Source organism: Zeus faber (genome assembly GCF_960531495.2).
Source record: "Zeus faber genome assembly, chromosome: 14".
In the NCBI taxonomy this organism is placed as follows: domain Eukaryota; kingdom Metazoa; phylum Chordata; class Actinopteri; order Zeiformes; family Zeidae; genus Zeus; species Zeus faber.
Genome location: NC_137200.1, coordinates 20,946,248 through 20,968,134, shown reverse-complemented (window position 1 = coordinate 20,968,134; position 21,887 = coordinate 20,946,248). Strand labels below are relative to the sequence as shown.

The 21,887-nt window shown below is 46.7% G+C and overlaps 2 protein-coding genes across 2 annotated transcripts; both read left to right on the top strand.

Annotated features, from left to right (window-relative positions):
* The first annotated feature begins 2,899 nt into the window (after positions 1 to 2,899).
* On the top strand, positions 2,900 to 14,199 carry dlat (dihydrolipoamide S-acetyltransferase (E2 component of pyruvate dehydrogenase complex)). Its single transcript, XM_080013846.1, has 14 exons — positions 2,900 to 3,343; positions 3,815 to 3,916; positions 4,037 to 4,161; positions 5,810 to 5,948; positions 6,542 to 6,668; positions 6,776 to 6,957; positions 7,065 to 7,209; positions 8,177 to 8,244; positions 9,084 to 9,191; positions 9,301 to 9,408; positions 9,539 to 9,657; positions 11,546 to 11,708; positions 12,014 to 12,150; positions 13,332 to 14,199. The coding sequence occupies exons 1-14, from the start codon at positions 3,086 to 3,088 to the stop codon at positions 13,459 to 13,461; spliced, it is 1,911 nt and encodes a 636-aa protein (XP_079869972.1). The 5' UTR covers positions 2,900 to 3,085; the 3' UTR covers positions 13,462 to 14,199.
* A 505-nt stretch (positions 14,200 to 14,704) lies between these two features.
* fdxacb1 (ferredoxin-fold anticodon binding domain containing 1) lies at positions 14,705 to 20,130 on the top strand. Its single transcript, XM_080013845.1, has 6 exons — positions 14,705 to 15,812; positions 16,618 to 16,792; positions 16,883 to 17,039; positions 17,836 to 18,039; positions 18,577 to 18,735; positions 18,816 to 20,130. The coding sequence occupies exons 1-6, from the start codon at positions 15,795 to 15,797 to the stop codon at positions 20,035 to 20,037; spliced, it is 1,935 nt and encodes a 644-aa protein (XP_079869971.1). The 5' UTR covers positions 14,705 to 15,794; the 3' UTR covers positions 20,038 to 20,130.
* The last annotated feature ends 1,757 nt before the right edge of the window (positions 20,131 to 21,887 follow it).

Here is a 21,887-nt window from a genome sequence, read left to right as displayed (position 1 = left end):
CCAGTGCCGGTTTGACCACGCCCCCCAGTCTGCCACTGGAAGATGCCCCGGTCTGTGTTGCACCTCAAAGTCAAAGTCTTGGAGGGCTTAAATCCAGCGCGCCATCTGCCCTGCCCCTCAGGGCCCTTAAAACAGAGGAGCCAAATTAGCGAAGCATGATCTGTCCGAATGAAAAATTGGCGGCCTTAAATAAAGGCCTAAACTGGCAGTGCCAGTTTCACCGCAAATCACACACAAGTTATGTTCTGCTCGGACCAGAGCCCAGCTGAAATAGGCCACCAACCGCTCCCTTGCGTCACCCGCCTGGGACAACAGCCCCCGACCCCCACATTGCTGGCATCTGTATCCACAATAAACAGGAGCTGAAGGTCAGGGTTGGCTAAAACAGAGGCCTCGGTAAGGGCAGTTCTGAGACTTGAAAAGGCAGCCTCACAGGCATCGTCCCACACAAATGGCTGCCCTTTGTTAGTCAGGCGGTGCAGGGGCCTAGCAATGGTTGCAAAATGCACAACAGCAGTGCTCGTTGAGATAACAAACCAGATATAATCCTTGCATCTGGCCCACCTGCCCACCTTTGAATGGTCCATTCTAGAGGGGAGTAAATTGTCCATCCCTGAGAGGCATTCCCTCTTCTGGGCAACCCAGGTCTAGTTTCCCGAGGCCGCTCTGTTGTTGTAGCGGGGTGCCGGGCAATGGCGAGCCACGTGGCCCATCTCCCCACTGCGGAGGCAGGGCTCCACCCTGCACTCAGGGAAAACTTGACGCGGAGGCCTTGGTTGGCCGGCCGTTGGAGGCAGTGATCGGGTCAATCCGCTCCACCTCTCGTCAGGCAACAGCGAGTGTGGGATCTCTGTGGGCGTGCCCCGGGACGACACATGAATGGAAAAAAAATGTATATTGATAAAAAAAAAGTAATTTAAATATGAACAAATTGTATTATTTTCAATGACCTAATGAAAATTACAACCCCTTTCTCTCAAATATATAATAATATCTGAATGTATTATAAATATTAAAGGCCTGCTTTTTTTTAATCTTTCCGTTTCTCGCCGCAATTCCTCCACACTCCACCAGGGGCAGTTTGAATACCACTGTTCTCCACTGTGATGATATTATCACATATTAGAATCTCTCAAAATATTCTAAAATGAAAAACAATTAAGCTTCATTGATTTGGGAAACTTTAATTTACACACACATTTGTGCTTGAAGAAAATGATATTACAGCCCGAGTCGAAATTACATTAATGCCCAAAGTATACTAAGCAGTAATTATCAACTAGATAGGACACTGGGCCACATTTTCCCCCCCACATGAATAAAGTCTTAAGCTGCTGAACAGCTTTTTATAACGTTCATTTGCTAGATCTGTCACAGTAATGAGGTTGTTGTTGTATCCTGAATAACAATACTGTACCACTGTCGAAAGTAGAATTTAAAGTCCTCGTGCCTATGTCTGATGCACAGCGTTTTTAAAGACCCATCCTGCTTTTTTAATTGACTTTTTTTTTTTTTTTTTTTGGGGTTTATTTGTGCCATTGTTGACATAGTAAACTAATATCAGCTAAAACTTAGTCTGACCAAGAGTAGGAGAAAGTCTGGCTAGTTCAATGCGTGGCTGCGACGGTGTTGGAATGATCGATTCTGTCCGTTCTTTCCGCTGAAATGCAATTCATGTGTTGATGAATCACTTATTTAATGAGTACGGCAACAAAAAGAAAAACATATGTTCACCAATCTGTTCTTCAGATTTGTTGTCAGTATTTTTTTTTTTTTCGCGTCCTCTGGGAAGGAAGGTGGATGTTGTTTTATTTACTTATTTAATTTGTTTGAACAGAGATTTATTTGAGGCAACGACATTTCTGCACATATTGAAAGAGAGAGCGTGTGTGTGTGTGTGTGTGTGTGTGTGTGTGTGTGTGTGTGTGTGTGTGTGTGTGTGTGTGTGTGTGTGTGTGTGTGTGTGTGTGTGTGTGTGTGTGTGTGTGTGTGTGTGTGTGTGTGTGTGTGTGTGTGGGCCCCCCACCATCCTACACATATATGGAGCCGATTTAATAAAATACACCTACACGTGCTGGAATTGCCTCCCAAGATTACAATGTGTGAGTGAAAGGGTTGGTTTGTCCTGTAAATGTTGGGCATTAGAAATGTGGATGTTGTTGTGAAATAAACATTGAGGGTTTTTATTTGCAAGCCACGTGTTTACAAATGTGTGTTCACATGCAGTATGTCTCGCGCAAGGAGGGTATTTTGAGTGCATCCGCTTTTGAGAGGGAAGTTCCCACAGTCAAATAATGTTGTAAATTGTGTTGTAATTTGGTTTTGTAATCAACCAACCAAACTGTCTTTTGATCCATGGCCTATGAAAAGATAAACATTGTCACTTTACAGCCTGGCCGACATAACACAAGTAGAAATTAAAACATGCTACACATGCAGTGTCACTATACTGAGAAACGCATTTTTTTTATTGATTTTTTATTTGATTGATTTTTTTACATTGAACGCGGCATTTATATTGAGGTTCATCACATGCACTGGATTAATAAGTCCATGATTGAAACGTTATGAAGGTAATATCAACAGCCCGACAGAGACGCTGCACCGCCATCGCGCGGTTTGTCACGCATGTGCCGCTACATCGATTTTACGACACTTTACAGCAGCCGGTGTTTGGGTTGCCAGGCTTCACCTCTGCGCAGCATTCGGTGTTGGGGACAATTTTATGTGCGGACTTTTATTACGGCATTTTGAAATATTTACGGAAAATGTGTGTTTGTACATATATATAGATATAGATATGTGCCTTTATACAGGGGCTTCGAATGTATAGAACGTCAATACGGAACAGTTAAATTATTTTCAAACAGTTAAATAGTGGTTTGTCCCGCTAGCTGTAACTGGCAACCAGCGCCGGGACACGGAGGGGTGCCGTAAATCCCCGTGTTTTGGACTGGGAGGTCATTAGAAAGTGAGCAGCGCTTCTCCGGGGGACAGAGACACCGCGGTCCAGCCTCACGCCAATGCCGGTGTAGTGCATCCGCAATCCAGTACAATTGTCTAGTGTTTTGAAAATTACGACGAGATGTTCCGCTTAGTCCTGCGGCTCAGGCCGACCTCGGGTCTCGCCCGCCCCCGTGCCCTCCAAGGGCCCGCGCTCGCTTCGCGTCCCGGGTCTGGACCCTGCCGTCCGAGGCGCCTTCACTCCGGGCCGACCCCCAGAGCCGTGTGCCGCGGCAGCTCCGGTGTTGTGTCCGCGCACAGAGTGTCCTTCCTGCGGTGTCTCCAACCGGCAGGCTGCCGTCAGACCAAGCGCTTCTACAGCCTGCCGCCCCACCAGAAGGTAGGTTACGCTGGATCCCACTATCCAGGTTAGCATGCCGGTGTCACGTCTTCCACTTAAAGTGGTAATCCGTGAGATTATCTTGTTCAATAAATATACAGTTTGGGGGCGTTTTTTTTTTTAACTGGTACTGCAGTGCATGTGCTCTTCTACATGCTGTTACCATTAGAATTCAATGAAAGATCCGGAAGACGCAACGAGTTAAAGGGAGCCGTGGTACTTATCGCCGAACTTGACATTGGGCGAATGTTACCATGTCCTGCACTCAGATCATTTGGCGATGCTCAAACAAGTGGTCATTCAATATCTTATTTGGGTAGTTGGGCGAAATTGCATTGCGATGCCGGGCCCTTGCCAATTGAAGGAGTGTGCGATGGAGAATGACCGCTGTCCTTGCCCGGTTCTTCGGCTGCTGGTGCCGAACGCGTGCCTCGCCCTGACTCTTCATTTAAACATTTTTGCGTTTGACAGGTGGAGCTGCCTGCTCTGTCCCCCACCATGCAGACAGGAACGATTGCCCGCTGGGAGAAGAAGGAAGGGGAGAAAATCAACGAGGGAGACCTGATAGCTGAGGTGTGTGTGTGTGTGTGTGTGTGTGTGTGTGTGTGTGTGTGTGTGTGTGTGTGTGTGTGTGTGTGTGCGCGCTCAAAAGGACGGCCGCATTGTTCTTCATCTACGTCCGTGTCTGCGTAGGTGGAGACGGACAAGGCCACAGTGGGTTTTGAGATGTTGGAGGAGTGCTACCTGGCCAAGATCCTGGTTGCCGAAGGGACCAGAGACGTCAACATTGGAGCAGTGATCTGCATTACGGTTGACAAGTAAGTCTCTGGGGTGTCCGTGTACGATGGAGGGGTTAAAAACTTGCACTAGTGCCGCCATTCTTTTTACAACGCAGGTTCCTTACTCTCTTCTAAGTCGAAATAATTAGAATGTAGAATCAATCACATGGTCTCTATGCCGCGGCCATTTGTCTGGGTCTGAAGCCGACCCCTTATGTCAAAATGTGAATTAGTGGCCATTATGTCCTTGCATTCATATAGCGAGGCCCTTGAGGTGCAAGCACTGGATAGGCTTGGGCAGATTGACGATAAATGGCGTAAGATGAATTATTTATTTTATCCGCCCAGAAAAGTCTGAGCATTGAACCGGTGTAAGTGCAGTTTACCGCGTTCCGAAACGGATCCCCCGCTCAATCCGGATCGGATCGGAGCGAGGGCGGATCTCCGCTCAGAGCTGTTTTGTGTTTATTATTGAGTATTTGTAAAGTTCATTGTGTAAAAGTGTTCTTGTATTGCAGGTAGAAAAAAAAAAAAAAAAAAAGACTTGTTTCCCTGTATTGTTGTGTCTATATTCTTCTAACCCTCATTGTGAAGTGTTTTGTCTGACTCAACTACGACCACAGAAATGGAATGTGACAAAGACCTTAGTGGTTGTAAACATGTCTATTCACACCTGGCATTAGAGTGCGTCTCGAATAACGGCTTGTGATCGGATGTCACTTCCCCGCTCTATATGTAAATCTAATATATTGTGATTATTATATAGCAACATATAATATAATCTCAGAGAGATTTATTTTGTTTCCTTAGTTTCTTACTTGTATGGAAAATGAAAAACATAAACCTAACTCAGAGCAGTCTTTTTTTTGGGGGGGGATTCCCCTCCTCCAGACAGCGGTGCGCCGTGCATGCAGTTGCTGACTCCCGTGTCGGTTTTCCTGTGTTTTTTTATTTTTATTTTAGATCTGTTTATTTTCATTGTTTCCTCCATGTATAAAACTGGGTTAAGGGACTCTCCCGTTCCATCCCTTTCCAAAATAAACCTCTGTGTCCCCGCTGTCCCGTGCGGCGTCACACACGTCTCCCCATTGCTTTCCGTTACTATGGGACAAAATTTCGTAAAAACTTGAATGATTTGTGTAAAGACTGTGCTTGTAAATAAGAAATCCTGCACTTGTGTAACGGGGTCTGCATTTGCAGCATTTCATTACGTTCTATGCGCTCGGACCCACGTCCGCCCGCCCTTCCCGAGGGATCGCCAATTGGAATTTTTCACGATCGCCCAAGCCTAGTACCGGAATTCCTTGAAAATAGCCCCTTTCGTGCTGAAGTGCTTGAAAAGTGATTGGGGGGAAATAAACTCCATAATTGCAAACCTGTGATATTCCCCCTGGTTTTGTTATTCAAATTGTGAAGTAATAAAATCTTTCTAGAACGGCTTTTACGACAGATGATGCCAGGGAAACGTAAAGTGAATCCAGCGTGGTAGGAACTCATAATAGTAGATGACAATGAGATATAGATATAGATATATAGATTATATTTATTTAGCATTTCCCATAAAAGTGCTTAAAAAAGTACTTGAATTGCATTTTGTAACGCCAGAACGAACCCTGATAATGTCATGCAGCTATCTCTGTCATGTTGAAACCCTTCTGTGTGCGTGTGTGTGTGTTTTCAACCCCAGTCCTGACCTCATACCCGCTTTCAAGGACGTAACGCTGGATTCCCTCAAATCGACCGGAGCAGCTCCGTCAGCGGCGCCGACACCGACACCTCCACCTGGCCCAGCCGCCCCCGGCAGCTCCTACCCCACGCACATGAAGGTGAAGCATCCACTCGCCAGCCACTCGAGCTAGCTGGAGCTCACGCCTGTTGCTGATGCTGCGACACAGTCATTTTCTTGGCTCGCTGTGCAAACTTCCATGATATTTTACCTTTTAACGCAAAAGTCTTTGAGTTTTTATTTTGATTCAGCAATTAATACGTTGTGTCACTCGGAGGATGGCGTAGCCCGCAGGATGGGAGGGGTGGGATCAGCAACATTTGGGTCCCGTTTGGGGTCGTGGAGGAGGAGACACATTTGACATTCAAGCAAATTCATTTAGTGAGTAAACCGCTTCCACCTTCTTTCTTGGAGGACGTGGGGGCGGGGATTGAAAACCAATCTGAAGAAGGGAATAAAAAAAAAAACATCCTCTGCCTTCCATTAGTTCGTCCAACGTCACTGATTTCCCTCTTTAAGCCTTTAATTCTCATTTTCAGTGACAAAAAGTGTGTGTGTGTGTGTGTGTGTGTGTGTGTGTGTGTGTGTGTGTGTGTGTGTGTGTGTGTGTGTGTGTGTGTGTGTGTGTGTGTGTGTGTGTGTGTGTGTGTGTGTGTGTGTGTGTGTGTGTGTGTTCGCTCGCTCGCTCTACAGATCCTGCTCCCTGCCCTCTCTCCCACCATGACCATGGGCACCGTGCAGCGCTGGGAGAAGAAGGTCGGCGAGAAGCTGAGTGAAGGGGACCTGCTGGCGGAGATTGAGACCGACAAGGCCACGATCGGTAAATGCAAGCTAACATGTGTGCCGTGCGGCGGAACCGAAGCGGCTTGCTCAATCCTGTGGCCTTATTTCTTGCTCATCTGGTCTCCTGCTGGGATCTGCACGCAGGGTTTGAGGTGCAGGAGGAGGGATACCTGGCCAAGATCATGGTGCCGGAGGGCACGCGGGACGTTCCCCTGGGGATGCCGCTCTGCATCATCGTGGAGAAGGAGAGCGACATTGCCGCCTTCAACGACTACGTGGAGACCGGGGGGGTCGAGGTTTCCACGCCTCCTCCAGCCCCGATGCCGGTGAGAGAGCGAGAGAGAGAGACGCGCACACACACACACACACACAAACATTTAGTGAACAGACTCCTGGGGTAACTTATCTAGCTGGTGGTGTTTGCTGTCTCCAGGCCGCCGCTCCAGCTCCCGCCGCCCCGGCTCCCAGTGCCCCAGCGGCCGCCGCCCCAGCGGGAGCGAGGAAAGGCCGTGTGTTCGCCAGCCCCCTCGCCAAAAAACTGGCTGCGGAGAAAGGGATTGACCTGGCTCAGGTCAGCGGTGAGTACACCCCAGAGCAGAGACTCCCACTGGGAAGTAACATGAGGAATCAATGAGGTCCACGACGATGACCGCATTACCGCCGTCACCACGGGGTTGAGCTCATTACCATCATCACCACAAACAATAAAATATATACTTTTTTTTTGTATTAGGAGGTTAGGTATGTAGGAGTGCATATGGTGTGTTATATGAAATATAAATACAATAATCATTGTTTAGTTTTCATCATTGACAGCCTTCCGTCCTGTGTTCAAGGGCTTCTGGAGAAGCTAAACTTCTCAGTTGCGCCGCTCATCACTGGGAGGGACAGTCCATTGAACATATGCAGGATTTATTTTGTTTCTGTCAGATTATTATTCATTATTTCTAGTTATGTTTGTCAAATTGGATTCGGCTGTTCAATGCAAATATTGCACTATTCGGCCCCGGCCCCGTTCCTCCAAATAAAACAACTAAAAGCACTGTTTTTAGTTGTTTTATTCGGAGGAACGGGGGGCGAGGCTCTCTCCGCGATTGGGCCGCATGGAGAGCCGTGTCCATCAGGGATGATTCACACATGTAAAAAATATATATTATATTTTTGCAAGATTTCATCTGTTTTATCCTGTTATTGTAATGCATACTGACTGCATACTGACCAAAAGAACGACTTGAAGAATCTCCGTCAACTGACGGGTCTCCGACTGATGAGGCGACTCGCCGACTTTCAGGGGGCAGCCCTAGTTATTTCTAGGCTTGGGTACTTGTGATATCTACAGATAATGTTCAATTGAATACACACACACACACACACACACACACACACACACACACACACACACACACACTAAAAGACAGAAGCATGAAGTAAACAATAATTTATCAGTCAGTGGACCACAGTCCCGCAGGGATATGTTGCTTTTTCAGCGTGGTCAGAAAAAAATCAAACATATTACACATTGTGTTTCAAATTGTTGGTCCTCAGGTTCCGGGCCGGACGGACGCGTCACCAGGAAAGACATCGATGGCTTCGTGCCTCCCAAGGCCGCACCTGTAAGTCCAGGACCTGCGAGGGCTGCACAGTTAGGATCAGATCATTTTGATACTATAACTTCCGCTATGGCTGGGCATGTCTGGATTTAATATCGATATTGTGATAAGAGACTGTACAGAATATCGTCTGGCATTTGGGTTCTCGTAATATCGCGAGGTAGTTAAATGTCGTCTTTTAAGGGAAGTAATTCAGTTTTCTGAACTTCATAAACTGTTCTGACCGCTTGGTCATAATATTCACATCACCAGTGGTTGTTTCTCAAAGAGATCTTGTGCGTGAATATCTTATGAAAGCAGCTATAATCATACACAAAATATAGTGAAGTTGATGTTGAGGTATTTGTCAAAACATATTTGTATAATATATCAAATATGTTTAAATATAACATTTGATATAAAAAAAATGAATTAAAAAAATGTATTTAAAATGTTTATCTGAAAATCACATGAGCTGCCAAAATGATATGTTAAATTCTAACCCTGATTAATTTGTCATCACCAAATTACTATTTTTAAATAAGTTTGTTCCGATAATACAGATATTTGTTTAACACAAATTATGTCCTTTTAGATAGATAGATAATTTATTCGTCAAGGGAAATGGCCATGTAACAGCGGCTCATATCAAATCAATACGCAATAATAATGTTATACGAATAAAATTGACAACAAACAATAAACCTGAAAATGAACTGGAAAATAGAACCATTTGGTAACCCCAGCTCGATTTTTTTTTGATGGAAAAATGACTGCATCCTTTGTCATCATTTGGTATTGTGTTACTCATACCAAGTAATGTGTCTGTTGTGTGTATAAAATATTGTTATTTGGACCAACAGGCTGCGGCTCCTGCTCCTGCTCCGGCCCCGGCTCCAGTCGTCGGCGCCCCCACACCTGCTGTGCCAGCTGGCACCTTCACCGACATCCCCATCAGCAACATCCGCAGGGTGAGCGCGCGCACACACACACACACACACACACACACACAAGTTCGAGATTCGACAGAACACACGTTTGTCGTTTGTCGGATCAAAGCTGTGAACGTCCCTCCTGCAGGTGATCGCCCAGAGGCTGATGCAGTCCAAGCAAACTATCCCGCACTACTATCTGTCAGTGGACGTCACCATGGACCAAGTCCTGGAGCTCCGCAAGGAACTCAACGCTGTGAGTCTCTCCTGAGCAGCGTCGGCGCTTGAAAAGAAGAGCGTGGCATTAAAGGGGAAAACGTTTTTTTTTACGGTTGTGCTCGCTGGGCTCCGGTGCCTCTTGAACCGTCGCCCTGTCTTCCCCGCAGGAGGTCCAAGCCCAGAACATCAAGCTGAGCGTGAACGACTTCATCATCAAGGCCAGCGCTCTGGCCTGCCTCAAGGTGCCTGAGGCCAACTCCTCCTGGATGGACACGGTGATCCGCCAGTGAGTCCACACTCCACCACTACTGTACACATTGGGAAGTCAATCAACATACAATAATAATAATAATAATAATAAATATAGCTGCAGGCAGCAATACACAGGATCCATTATCGACTACAATTACAATTTTTCGAGTTCCCATGGAACGCAGCATCAGTTCATGCTGCTGCTCCTCTTTACATCAGCATTACGTCTAAAAGTTGTTTAATTTTCAGAGTTTCCCATGAACGCAGCATCGGCTGACGTAATGATGCAGTGATGCGAGTTTACAGAGTCCTGGTAACATGCTGATACACTTGGTTGTTATGAGTTTATCCTCAAAATCTGAACGTAGCTGTCTCTACTACCTGTAGTCCACAGAGTCCTGCCTCACGGTGTCTCTGGGAGGAAATCACTCCATGTGAAAGTTCCTAAAAATACGGTTCCATTCAAATGGATTAAACACTGCATGTCCCTCAGAGACATTTCTATCAACTTTTTAAACTTTTGGGACTAAAATAAAACAAGACACAGACCTGTTGCTCTGGAGCTGCAAGCGAACTCCATGTCTGAGGACACGGACATGGCCTATGTTTTGGACTGTTTTTCACTCCTACACTTTGCGTGTAACGACTGGCTCCAATGCTGCAGGATGTACAGGGAGTTAGATGAGAACAGAATGCGTTAATATTTACAAAACACCCTGCCAACCTCAATCATGTAAGACCATATACACACACACACACACACACACTCACGGGCAGATTGTAACTACTATAGAGTGATGGGAGTCTTAACCACGTAGATCGCACGGTGCAAATGGGCGTTCGTAGCCACAACCTGCACATAAAATAATTAGCTAATTGTATGATGATGTCAAAAAAAGTCTTACTCCACAAACTCATCTCGCTCCACACGTTGGCGTGTTGGCGGGGCATGAACGTTCGACTGCTTCCAGTCAAATTTTGTCGGTTGACTTTTTCCTGCTCCGAATCTGGATCAATGATCAATGCGACATCCCAGATCTAACAAGGAAGAGCTCAACTGTGTTTGTGTGTCCAGTGGTTATCCTGTTCCAGACACTTTTGGCCCCAAAACTGCCAATAATAATAATAATAATAATAATAATAATAATAATAATAAATCCATCCCATCCATAAATATAGCTGCAGGCAGCAATACACAGGGTCCAATTTACTCATGCTAGGTACGACGCAGTTTGCAACCACTTCAGACCGATGGAGCGTACACCACGCATCGAACGAATTGGATGATGATGTCACAAAGTGTCCCATTCCACAAACTCACCTCGCTCCACCACCCGACCAGAAGTTGTAGAACCATGGCATATCGGCAATGCCTGCATAATCAGATGCCCTTTCACACATGTGGCGCACAACAACCTTATGTTATAATAATGTAATGGCTGTAACTGGCTGGGAACCAGGGCTCGTCATTGTTATAACTTACCCTGGTGCGTGTCCCAGAGTTTCGGCGCGTGTGGGCTGCCCCCAAATGTAACAATCATTCATTTGTGTCCGTGGGTTTGGCGATTTCTGAGCGCCAGACACCTTGCCATGTCATTATGGATCCGAACAAAAAGAATAGGGGTCCCATCCTTCGGGCCGGACCCCTATCAACACAATGTTATTGTAGTTTAACAAAAAGTTGTCGTTATTGTGCTCGGTTCCAGTTTTGGGTCATTCATTTAGGGTTCACAATCATCCCTCAGCGAAGGCTTTGATTTATTTATTTTATTTTATTTATTTCTCTCAGATGATCGGTCTCTGAAGTATTATCTCAGTCTCTATCGTTTCACACGTTCTCGGCTTGAACTACGCGTGTCGTTTTCGGCCGGAACCGTGTCGCTCTCGGCTTGAACGGTGTGTCGTCATCTCTTTGTTTCCAGGAACCACGTTGTGGATGTGAGCGTGGCGGTGAGCACGGCCAACGGTCTGATCACTCCCATCGTGTTCAACGCCCACACCAAGGGACTGGCCGCCATCAGCGCCGACGTGTCCTCCCTCGCCGCCAAGGCCAGGGAAGGAAAGCTGCAACCCCACGAGTTCCAGGTGTGACCTGGACACACGCTGACTTTCCGTTGTTGTTTCTCGTCAAATAATTCATTATATTACAACACATCATTTAGCGTGAAGCGATGCTTTTCTCCAAAGTAACTTACAATAATTTTGAAGTACATTTTGTCGGTTGTATAAATGGGGCTGGTTGAGTGTCATCTGCATAGCAGTGGTCAATGAAGCCATGGGAGAACGCCAAACTTTTTAGTACGAGGAGAACAGCAGAGGACCCGGGACGCAGCCCCGACGGACAAAACATCAAACCGACATCTTTATTTTAATGTGTTCTTTCTCCGCAGGGAGGAACGTTCACCATTTCCAACTTGGGGATGTTTGGTGTCAAGAACTTCTCTGCCATCATCAACCCGCCTCAGGCCTGCATCCTCGCCGTTGGGGGGTCTGAGAAGCGGCTGCTTCCCGCTGATAATGAAAAAGGGTCAGTGGTCGTCTCTCCACCTTAATATTTTCACTGCTATCTGGAGTTAAGTGCCCTTAAATACACCCCAATAAAAATACATACGTGTGGCGCTATGGAAGAATGCAAGAGTAGTTAGGATTTCCCGAGTTAAAATAAGATAAGGGGGTCAAAGATAAGACGGGACACGGCCACAAGTTTAGGAAATCCTTCCGTCGTCGCAAAATAATAAGCTTCATAAGAGTAATTATTAATAATAATACCAAATATAGCTGCAGCAATACATGAGGTCCAGTTTAGTCAGGTTGGGTAAGTTGAGGTTCCCGAATCTGTGCTCTGTGATTATATGCGGGGACGCTTGGGACTCGGGCCAAAGCTTCTTTCTTCAATGGATCTCTATTGCGGGAGCCTCGCCGGGCTCGGGTTGGGAGAAGGGCGAGTTGGACGTTCAAATTGGCGTTGGCGGAAGACCCACCGCCTCAGCTCGGGGGCTGGCTGTTGAGTTTTTTTTTTTTTTTTTTTTTTTCTCTCGATTGGCTGTTTGTGTCGTGCCTTTGTAGGTAGAGGAAAATGGACTCTTATCGAAAATAAATCCCATAAATTTGTCAGCGCTATCGTGGAAGATTTTATCATGATAATTATACGGTTTTAACGCCCAGACGTAGTTCCTTGAAAGGTTCTTAGAGCTTTCTGCGGTGCGAAGACGCCTTCTTTGATCGACTAGTTTTCAGAGTTTCCTTTCAACGCAGCATCGGCTCGAGTTGTCTGTCTACGTGTCGCACTCGCAAGTGGCTGAATGCGAATGAGTGCCACATGAGAGACAAAGCTTGGACTTATATAACTTTGGGTGATGATGTCACAGAGCGCCCCCCCCCCCCGCTCCTGAAACTAATGAAATCGCCTCAACGTTCTTCTGCTTCCGGTAAAATGACGACAATTCTTCACGAATTTCTGTTCCAAATGTTCCAATATTGATCAAACTCAAACGACAAGACGTCTGAAACATCCCAGTTCGAGAGAGACCTCAGCAATGTCCGTGCGTACTACGGTTGTTGTGTTCCAGATACTTTTAGCCTGAAAAACGGCGAGGGGATTAAAAAAACAATAATAATAAAAAATAAATAAAGAATCCCAGCAATAACAGAAGGGCTCTGCATGCTGGAATAATAATAATAATAATAATAATAATATTTTTCCCGCAGGTTTGACGTGGCTAGTGTCATGGCGGTGACTCTGAGCTGCGACCACCGCGTGGTGGACGGGGCCGTGGGCGCGCAGTGGCTCGCCGAGTTCCGCAAGTTCCTGGAGAAGCCCGTCACCATGCTGCTGTAACCGGAGCGGGCAGCGGACGGACTCTTGATCTGACCGGCGTGAAGCCGGCCCACGTCCTCCCGCGATTGGCCAGCCGGCGGCGAGGACGCGCGCCCGAGTCTCCCCCAAATTGGAGAGGCAGAACTCTCACTCCACTCTCATGCCTGTCTCTCTGTCTCTCTATCTCCTGGTTCCTCTCACTCGTCTTCTATTTATTCAGCCCCGGCGTCTCACATGAGACCAGAATTTGGTTCAAAGCCCCATTGTCGCGAAAAACATGGGTCTTGTTTTATTACGGGAGTTGTTACACATCTGACCTGCAGGGGGCGCATTTACCCAGAATGCTGTGTGTGTGTGTGTGTGTGTGTGTGTGTGTGTGTGTGTGTGTGTGTGTGTGTGTGTGTGTGTGTGTGTGTGTGTGTGTGTGTGTGTGTGTGTGTGTGTGTGTGTGTGTGTGTGTGTGTGTGTGTGTGTGCGCGCGCGCGCGCGCAGATCAACTGTTATATTGTGTGAATGTGATAAAGACCACAGAGGGAGCTGCTATGGGTTTCGTGGTCTTTTGAACGAGGAGTTCTTTATCGTATCGTCTGCTGGCTGACAGTAGCGAGAAAAGAGTTGTATGAAAATGTAATAGGAAGATGGAATTAAATGTAAGAAACGTTCAGAAACTTAGAGCTCTGAGCTGAAAACCAAACCAAACGCACCCTCTCGTCGGTCACAAATTCACTGCCGGCTGTTTAAATTGGTTCTATGTCAACATATTGTGTATTGTTTTGTTTTTTTTGGTTCTGTAAGTTGATCTCCACCACTGGGAGAAAGTTTCCATTAGAAGATACACTACTGTTGCCATATGTCGGAAGCGCCGTCGTTTTTAAAAGAGGATTTACTGCTCAAGAACCTCAAAGAGGTAAAAGCTCTCTTAAATAGAAGCGTTTACCTGTGTTGTTCGTCCTCTTGACTTTGACGCCAGATTTTGTTTCCCCATCTCTCTAAAATGTCGATGCTCAACCAGCCTTTTAAACATTCTTTATTTTACAAACTGAAGCGCACAACGAGGGGATGCTGAATGTGTAAGTGTCGGTTAATTAATAAACTTCATTAACCGAGTCACTCTGGTCATCACATGCGCTGCGGATTTGGGTTTTTCCCCACTATTACTCACGATGAAAGAACCCAAATGAAAGCGGTGCAGTTCAACACCTTGAAGCCAATCAGTCAACCAACTCGAAAGCATTGTTATGCAAACACGGTTGCTCTGTAAACGTTCTGTCGGTGTAGAAACATTTCTTAAGTTTCCATTCCGGTTTCTGGCCCAAAAACTGTATGGGTTTCCCTCGACGCTCAATAAATGCCCTCGTAGCTACGTGGTTCCGTGCACATGGGTTTTTAAGGCTGGAAATGGCCCGTCCCCGCTCGCCATCGCCACTCCGAGAGAGTCATTCTGCTCCCTACAACGTTTAGATCTTATCAATCAGTCGATCAAAGTTTAAAACTGGGAACCTCATGGCAAGCATTTTTATTCTGGCCTAACTTGTTTTTGCATGTAATGGTGAAGTCATCACCAGGTGTGGTTTAGCAGTAAAACGACCCAAGAAGTAAAGGGACATAAATTAAAAAAAAAAAAATAAATCTCTCTAAAGATGCCCTCAGTCATGGTTTATACCAAATGTCTCCAAGGGCAGTAGTAGTGCAGATATGTACGATGCATACTCACAAAAGGAGAGCTGCTCGTGTTTCCAACCGCGGGTGATGTATGATGTACATGCGCGTTACTGCAACTTTGCCTCAGACGCAGCTCAACATACCTAAAGAAAAATAAAGTATGTTCATTCTATCGCACGTGTCATTGTACCCAAGTCCCACCTCGAAAGAATGGAAAGGAAAATAGACCTGTCAAAAATATGCATTTTACTTTATAACAACCCGTTTCTTGTGTCTAAGGCTCTGTTGAGAGACACAGAGCACTAGGGGGGAAAAAATAACTGGGTGGAGAATTAAGGGAGCAGTAGGCCTGTCGGCGGCATTGCGCCAAGTGAATCGAAGTCGGGAAATTGAACGAATCATTTCACTGAGTGACTCGTAAAGAACCGAATCCGACAGACGAGTCGAATCTTTCATCGGTCAGGCAACGTGCTATGAGCAAACTGGTCGTAGTGGGAACACGAAGGCGTTATGGTTCTCGGCCTATTTATTAATGGTATGATTATCTAGAAAATGGATGAAGTGCCATCCTGCAGTTGGTCGCCGAGGTCTTCTAAAGTCGGGGCGCTCTTGTCAGTTGTTTCGTCGAATGCTCGGAACCGTCCATTTGGTTTCTCATCGGACTCTTTAACAGTGTGACCCGCGTCGGCGTCATGCGCTATGGCGACCACGTAAGTGTTTACTCCGCGTCACTCGCCCGAAAGGTGCCGTGAAGAACCGTAAGTCCCATGTGATGGGTTCAACTCGCGGTAATAATGCCACGGTATGACACTATGGCATCATACCAATCTGTTAAGTTACCGTCTCAGAACGGAATAGTTTGATTGGTGTCCCGGGGTCCTTAAGATGTCAAATTGCGGTTAGTGTTAAATGTCATGAAATAGTCTTGAGTTTGAAGTGACAAGTTGTCCATTTCAACTCCAACCTGCAGGATGGTCCATATATTCGTTCTTGGTCTTAAAATGGGCGATGTTTCTCTGCAGCAGAGTAAAGGTGGCAGATGTGGAAACTGTTGTGCCATCTTTTTGAGTCATGTTGTTTTCACTTTATTAATGATTCTATTCGCTAACTGCATTACGTTTTAGGAATCACTTAGTTTCAGTTAGTTGTAGGTAGGAAATAGGTTCGCTATTATGTTCGGTTTAGTAACCATTGTGCATAATCTCCGGGTGCGTTGCAAAGACATTTCACTGCATATATGTATGAAACAATGTATATGTATGTGACGAATAAACCTCTTGAATCAGGTAACACCAGTTGTAGTTAATAACCTGTCCTGTGTCTGTTTCTACCTTAACACTTAGCCCTGCCCTGTACCAAATATAAAGAACCTTTATACTTACCTACATCACTTTATGAATAACGGATCAGATCAGTCTTATATTCCATTAAAAAGCATTGTCCTAGAACGTATAAAATGCAACTCTCTTGATACTTGCAGACACCCTGTGTTTGACGAGCCCCTCTCTGCGACAGGACATGTCTGCTGCGCACTCCGTACTCCTGGTGGGCGAAGGGAACTTCTCGTTTTCTGCAGCTTTGAGCCGGGTGTCCGTGGAAGCCAAGATTACTGCCACCTGTCCCCAGCGGCAGGAAGACGTGTTGAAGCACGAGGGCACAGCCACCAATATTCAGATAATCAAGGATGCAGGTAGGCGTGTGCAGCGTGACTGTGTGCGAGTCAAATGATGCTCCTTGGAAAAAATGGTTTTCCGTCATGTGTCTCTTCTGTGTTTGTCAGGGGGCGTCGTGCTGTTCGAAGTGGACTGTACAAAGCTCGGGGCGTGTGCGTCTCTTCTGGGACTCAGATTTGACCGCGTGGTTTTCAACTTTCCCCACTGCGGGCGGAAAAGCGGCGTGAAAAAGAACCGAGAACTTCTTAAAAACTTCTTTCTCAGGTAGGAATGCCGTTAAAAGGGTGTTTAACGCATCTGTGACTGACCAAAGTAAGTTGATTCAATTCACAATTATGCTACAGCAGAGAATGCAGTTAGCACAGTTGCAAAATAGTGATACAAGACTTGCGTACAATTCATTCACAGCAAACAAATCTTTTAAATTACTCTGGGGGTCGCGCCGGAAAAATGGAGTCGTCGGTTCCTGACTCTGTAGCTGCAGCCAGACACACAGGCTGAACTCGAATCTTGAACCAAAAGATCCGAGAACCCCCAGTCACGAGTCGCTCATAAGCCTCAAGCAGAGGCAGTGACGCCCGAAACCGGATCGCAAATGAGATCCCTGAGCCGGCGGTCACAACAGCGGCGGAGGACAGTCAAATCTCAAAAAATAAATAAATAAAATGTTTCAACGCTATTGCTAAATCACGGTAATTGATTTCGGACACACGTGTTTTTCCCTCACAAAAACGGATTTGACCATAAATTACAGATATTTCACAAGCCACAAGTCCTACTAGTAAGGACTAGACCTTCAGAGATAGTATACGTTCAAACTTGCTTTAAATCTTGTGAACACTGATCGGTAAATGAAAACAGTATAATACAATCCCACGTTGTCATCATTTCATTCCTCGTCCACTCATCACTTCATACTCTGCCTAATTCTGCTGACACTATTCCAATCTCTGCAAATTGTACATCATTCTGCATATTCAATTTATAGTATAGCTAGAAGGTGAGAGGAGTGACCCGCATACCAACAGGTGATGATGTCGACTTTTTGGTGTCTACACAGTTGTGTGCAGGTGCTGGCTGAAGATGGAGAGGTCCATGTGGCCCTGTGCAACGGGCAGGGTGGGACACCGGCCGACCAGCCCACGAGGGCGTGGCACAACAGCTGGCAGGTTGTCACCATGGCGGCGGAGGCACAGCTCATTCTCAGCGCCGTCCGACCATTTGAGATTGAGAGAGTGGAGAGCTACAGGTGTACCGGATACAGGTAAGGAGGCCTACTTGGAAAAAAAGGCTTAGAATTTGTAAGAACCACCGGAGAACATGTCCCAGAACTGTGTGGTCAGTATACTCAATAAGAACTGTGTTCACCTTTTTAAATGTCATTCCATGACACAAGGGAGTGCGGAGTTATTCCGTGGCAACAGAAAAAAACAGCAAAACCACAAAAAAAAAAAGAAAGACAAAGCACTGGAGGTTGCACCCACAGAAAACCAAATCGCAGCATAATTTTTGTTCTTCTCTTGTTCTGAACACGTCTTTTTGGTTTAAAAAAAAAAAAAAAAAAAAGTTCAACATTTTTTCACACTAGATTCAAGATTCAAGATTTTTATTTGTCACATACATATACATACTTCCATACATATATGCAGTGAAATGTAATACTACTACTATAAACACTACTTTTTAAGTATGTCTCTGCCTTAAAGGTGAGTTCAAAAGTATGCGTTCAAAAGTGTGATTGCTGTTGTTGTTCACAGATTCCCAAAATGTATTTTTTTTTCTCATTTTTTTGATTGTTCAGGAGTCAGGATAAGGGCTTTCATGTTGAGAACGCCTTGAACCACGTGTTCACACGTGGCGCCCCCTACAGCACTACCCCGAGGGTCAGTGTGGACGAGACGGTGGACGGAGAGAGAGTCCAGTACGATCTACCTGCGGAACTGAGTGATTACCTCTCCAGGTAAACAAGCTTCTATAATTGATACTTTATAATATGAGCGATGGCTCTTGATATACTGTACTTCTTGTCTTTTCCATTAGGGACTTTCTTTCTGAGGGTTCTATCCATCCTGTCAGGCTGGTCCAGGACTTCCTCCTGAAGGGGCTGGAAGAGAGATGGCCTGTAACCATGACAACCAGGCCTTTCCACTTCCTCCTCAACGCCAAACAAGTGCCGAAGGTCTCCCGTGAAGGGTGCGATACGTGCTGTTACGTGATACCACGGCACGCCAAGGACCCCCGCCCTTCCACGGAAATTCAACAAAGTGTCAACAAGCGAAACGATCATTCAAAATCCTCGGATACGCTTGGACAAAGTGGCACACCTGCAGAGGGCGGCCAAAGCGGCAATCCCTCAAACCCTACGTCCCGTCTTGGTTTGGACCGTGAAGGGGAAAACCGTGTTTTTGTGCTTCGCCCATCACTGTTTCCGCAAATGGAGGAGACGGTGGCTCGCAGACCAGAGGGAGAACAGAGAGATGGGGGTCGTGTCCCCGGGAATCATACCGGTAAAGAGGGAAGTTGCGATGGCGTTGGGGTTGATCGAAAGGAGAAGGGAACCCGCGGCGAGGACTGTCCTAGTTCTACCGGGTCGCTGTTTGGAATCAGCGGCCTGGTCTTCAGGGATGTTCCCGTGGACCTTTGGGCCCCGCCTGCCTTTCATGAGCTCCTACTCAGGGGCGTCTTCCCCGCAGGGAGGGATCCGGTCAAAACGGTTGGACAAGCACTCAAGAGCTTGCTTGGTCCCCACGGAGTCTCCCTGGCTGTGGAGCGCGAGGGTCTGCGCTTGATGGCACAACCGATGGGATTAGTCGGTGAAGTGCTCCCGAGCGTCGCCGGCGTCGGTGTGTCCATAAATCTGGACCTTCTTGCTGCAGTTCTCTATTCCCTCCCCGACTGGCGACTGCTCTGGTCGCGTGACCCACGATTTTTAGAGCGCTTCTCGCCCCGCCCGCCTCCGGGGAAGCCGTGCGGCGCATTCTCTCTGTTTGCTCAGAGCTTCAGGTTTGACATCAGCTTCTGGGCAGGACCGGACTGGGAGGAGAGGAAGTTCCACGCGCTGGTCAGAGAGGCCAGCTGCGGTACCGCGGCGCAGGTGACCGCCATCGACACATTTCCACATCCGGAACCCAGTAAGATCAGTTACTGCTACAGAATAATCTACCATTCACATAGCCATGCGCTGTCGCACACCAAGGCCATCCAGTTCCACCGAGAGCTGGAGACCTTGCTGTCTTCTCGTTTGCACGTCACAATCAGGTAACTATGAAATGACATTTTGTCCTGTGTAATGTCGCGGCCTATATAAGTTATTTTACCACATCTTGTTTTTCCAGGCTGCTCTTCTGATAATAAAGGGCTCGATGTTTTGGTCCTTAAACTGGTCTTGTCTCTTCCCTTGTGATGTTGTCTATGGGGGGTGCCACCGTGCTGTAAGGACAACCAAAACAAAACAGTAATGCATTCACACATTGACTAAGCTTTCGTGGTGTATGTTGGGCAAGCAATACCTTGATGGGTTCCGTTCATGTCTATAAATCTTGCACTACCAACTTCAATCGGAAATGGTTTATTCCACCGGGCACATTTACATATACAGTGGCACCTTGATTTACGAGCGCACTAACATACGAGTTTTCCGAGTTACGAGCCGTCGCTCCGTCGATTTTCTTTTTTTTGTATTGATTTGCGTGCAAAAATGTGAGTTACGAGGAGCGAGCTTCAGGTGCCGCCGCTAGCTGGCGTGGCGGGCGAATCCGGCCAGCATCCCGCGTCTCACATCGTTCACTTCACGTGGTTACCTGACCATGGAAGCATCTCTTGTGTTTTGTGCTCGCGTTTTTTGCTTTTTGTGCAGTTATTTTGCCAAAAAAGAAGAGGATGATGTCGACTGAATTAAAGCATGAAATCATAGAAAAACATGAGCGAGGTGTGCGTGTGATGGAATTGGCGAGGCAGTACGAGCTTGGTACTTCTACGATATGTACCATACTGAAGCAGAAGGAGACGATAAAGGGTACTACACCAGCCAAGGGCGTTAAAATAATGTCTAAGCTGTGGACCGCTGTCCATGAAAAGATGGAGAATCTGCTGTTGGTGTGGTTGACGGAGAAGCAGCTTGCAGGAGATAGCGTGACGGAGGGTATCATCTGTGAGAAGACAAAAATGATCTAAATTTTTTTTAGGACCGGCATTCACTCCGTCGTCAGGCATGGTGAGGCAGCGAGCTCGGATGTGAAGGCAGCTGAGGATTACCTCAAAACTTTTGACGAGATGATGGAAGCCGAAGGATACATCCCCCAGCAAGTCTTCAACTGTGACGAGACAGGGCTCTTCCTGAAGAAGACGCCAAGGAGGATTTACATAATTGCAGAAGAGAAGAAGATGCCAGGCCACAAACCCATGAAGGATAGGTTAACCCACGCGCTGTGCGCCAATGCCAGTGGCGACTGCAAGATCAAGCCGCTGCTCGTATATCATTCGGAAAACCCCAGAGCCCAACACCACCACCCCTATCCTGCAGCGCATGGACCAGCAGGTGATTTCAAATTTGAAGAAGCTCTTCACCAAGCACCTGTTCCGCCGCTGCTTTGAGGTGACGGAGAACACAAACCTCACCCTTCGAGAGTTCTGGAAGGACCACTACAACATCGTGATATGCCTCAGAATTATGGCTATGGCCCGGCAGGGCGTTACAAGGAGGACCTTGAACTCCGTGTGGAAGAAGCTGTGGCCTGAGGTTGTGTCCGAAAGGGACTTCGAAGGATTCGAACCCGAAGCGGCAGTGGCGGAGGAGATTGTGTCCCTCGGAAAGTCCGTGGGCTTGGAGGTGGATGAAGAAGATGTAAACGAGCTCATGGAGGAGCACTCGGAGGAACTGGCGACGGAGGAGTTAGAGCGACAGACGCGTGCGGAGGTTTTGCAGGAAATTGGTACCGCGGAGGAGCAAGATGCGGAGGAGGTTATCTCTGCAAGTGAGATAAGGGAAATGTTGGGAATGTGGGAGAGACTTTCAGAGTTCATGGAAAGGAAACACTCAGGAAAAGTTGCAACTGGTCGTGCGTCATCGCGATATAAAGCCACTTGCCCAACCCATTTCCGAAGAATTCTGAA

Excerpts from the sequence above, each read along its gene's own strand:
- dlat (XM_080013846.1), top strand. The coding sequence starts at position 3,086 with ATGTTCCGCTTAGTCCTGCGGCTCAGGCCGACCTCGGGTCTCGCCCGC. Across the intron at positions 5,949-6,541 it reads CCTACCCCACGCACATGAAG|ATCCTGCTCCCTGCCCTCTC; the intron begins GTGAAGCATCCA and ends CTCGCTCTACAG. Across the intron at positions 6,958-7,064 it reads CTCCTCCAGCCCCGATGCCG|GCCGCCGCTCCAGCTCCCGC; the intron begins GTGAGAGAGCGA and ends TGCTGTCTCCAG.
- fdxacb1 (XM_080013845.1), top strand. Across the intron at positions 17,040-17,835 it reads CTTAAAAACTTCTTTCTCAG|TTGTGTGCAGGTGCTGGCTG; the intron begins GTAGGAATGCCG and ends GTGTCTACACAG. Across the intron at positions 18,736-18,815 it reads CTGAGTGATTACCTCTCCAG|GGACTTTCTTTCTGAGGGTT; the intron begins GTAAACAAGCTT and ends CTTTTCCATTAG.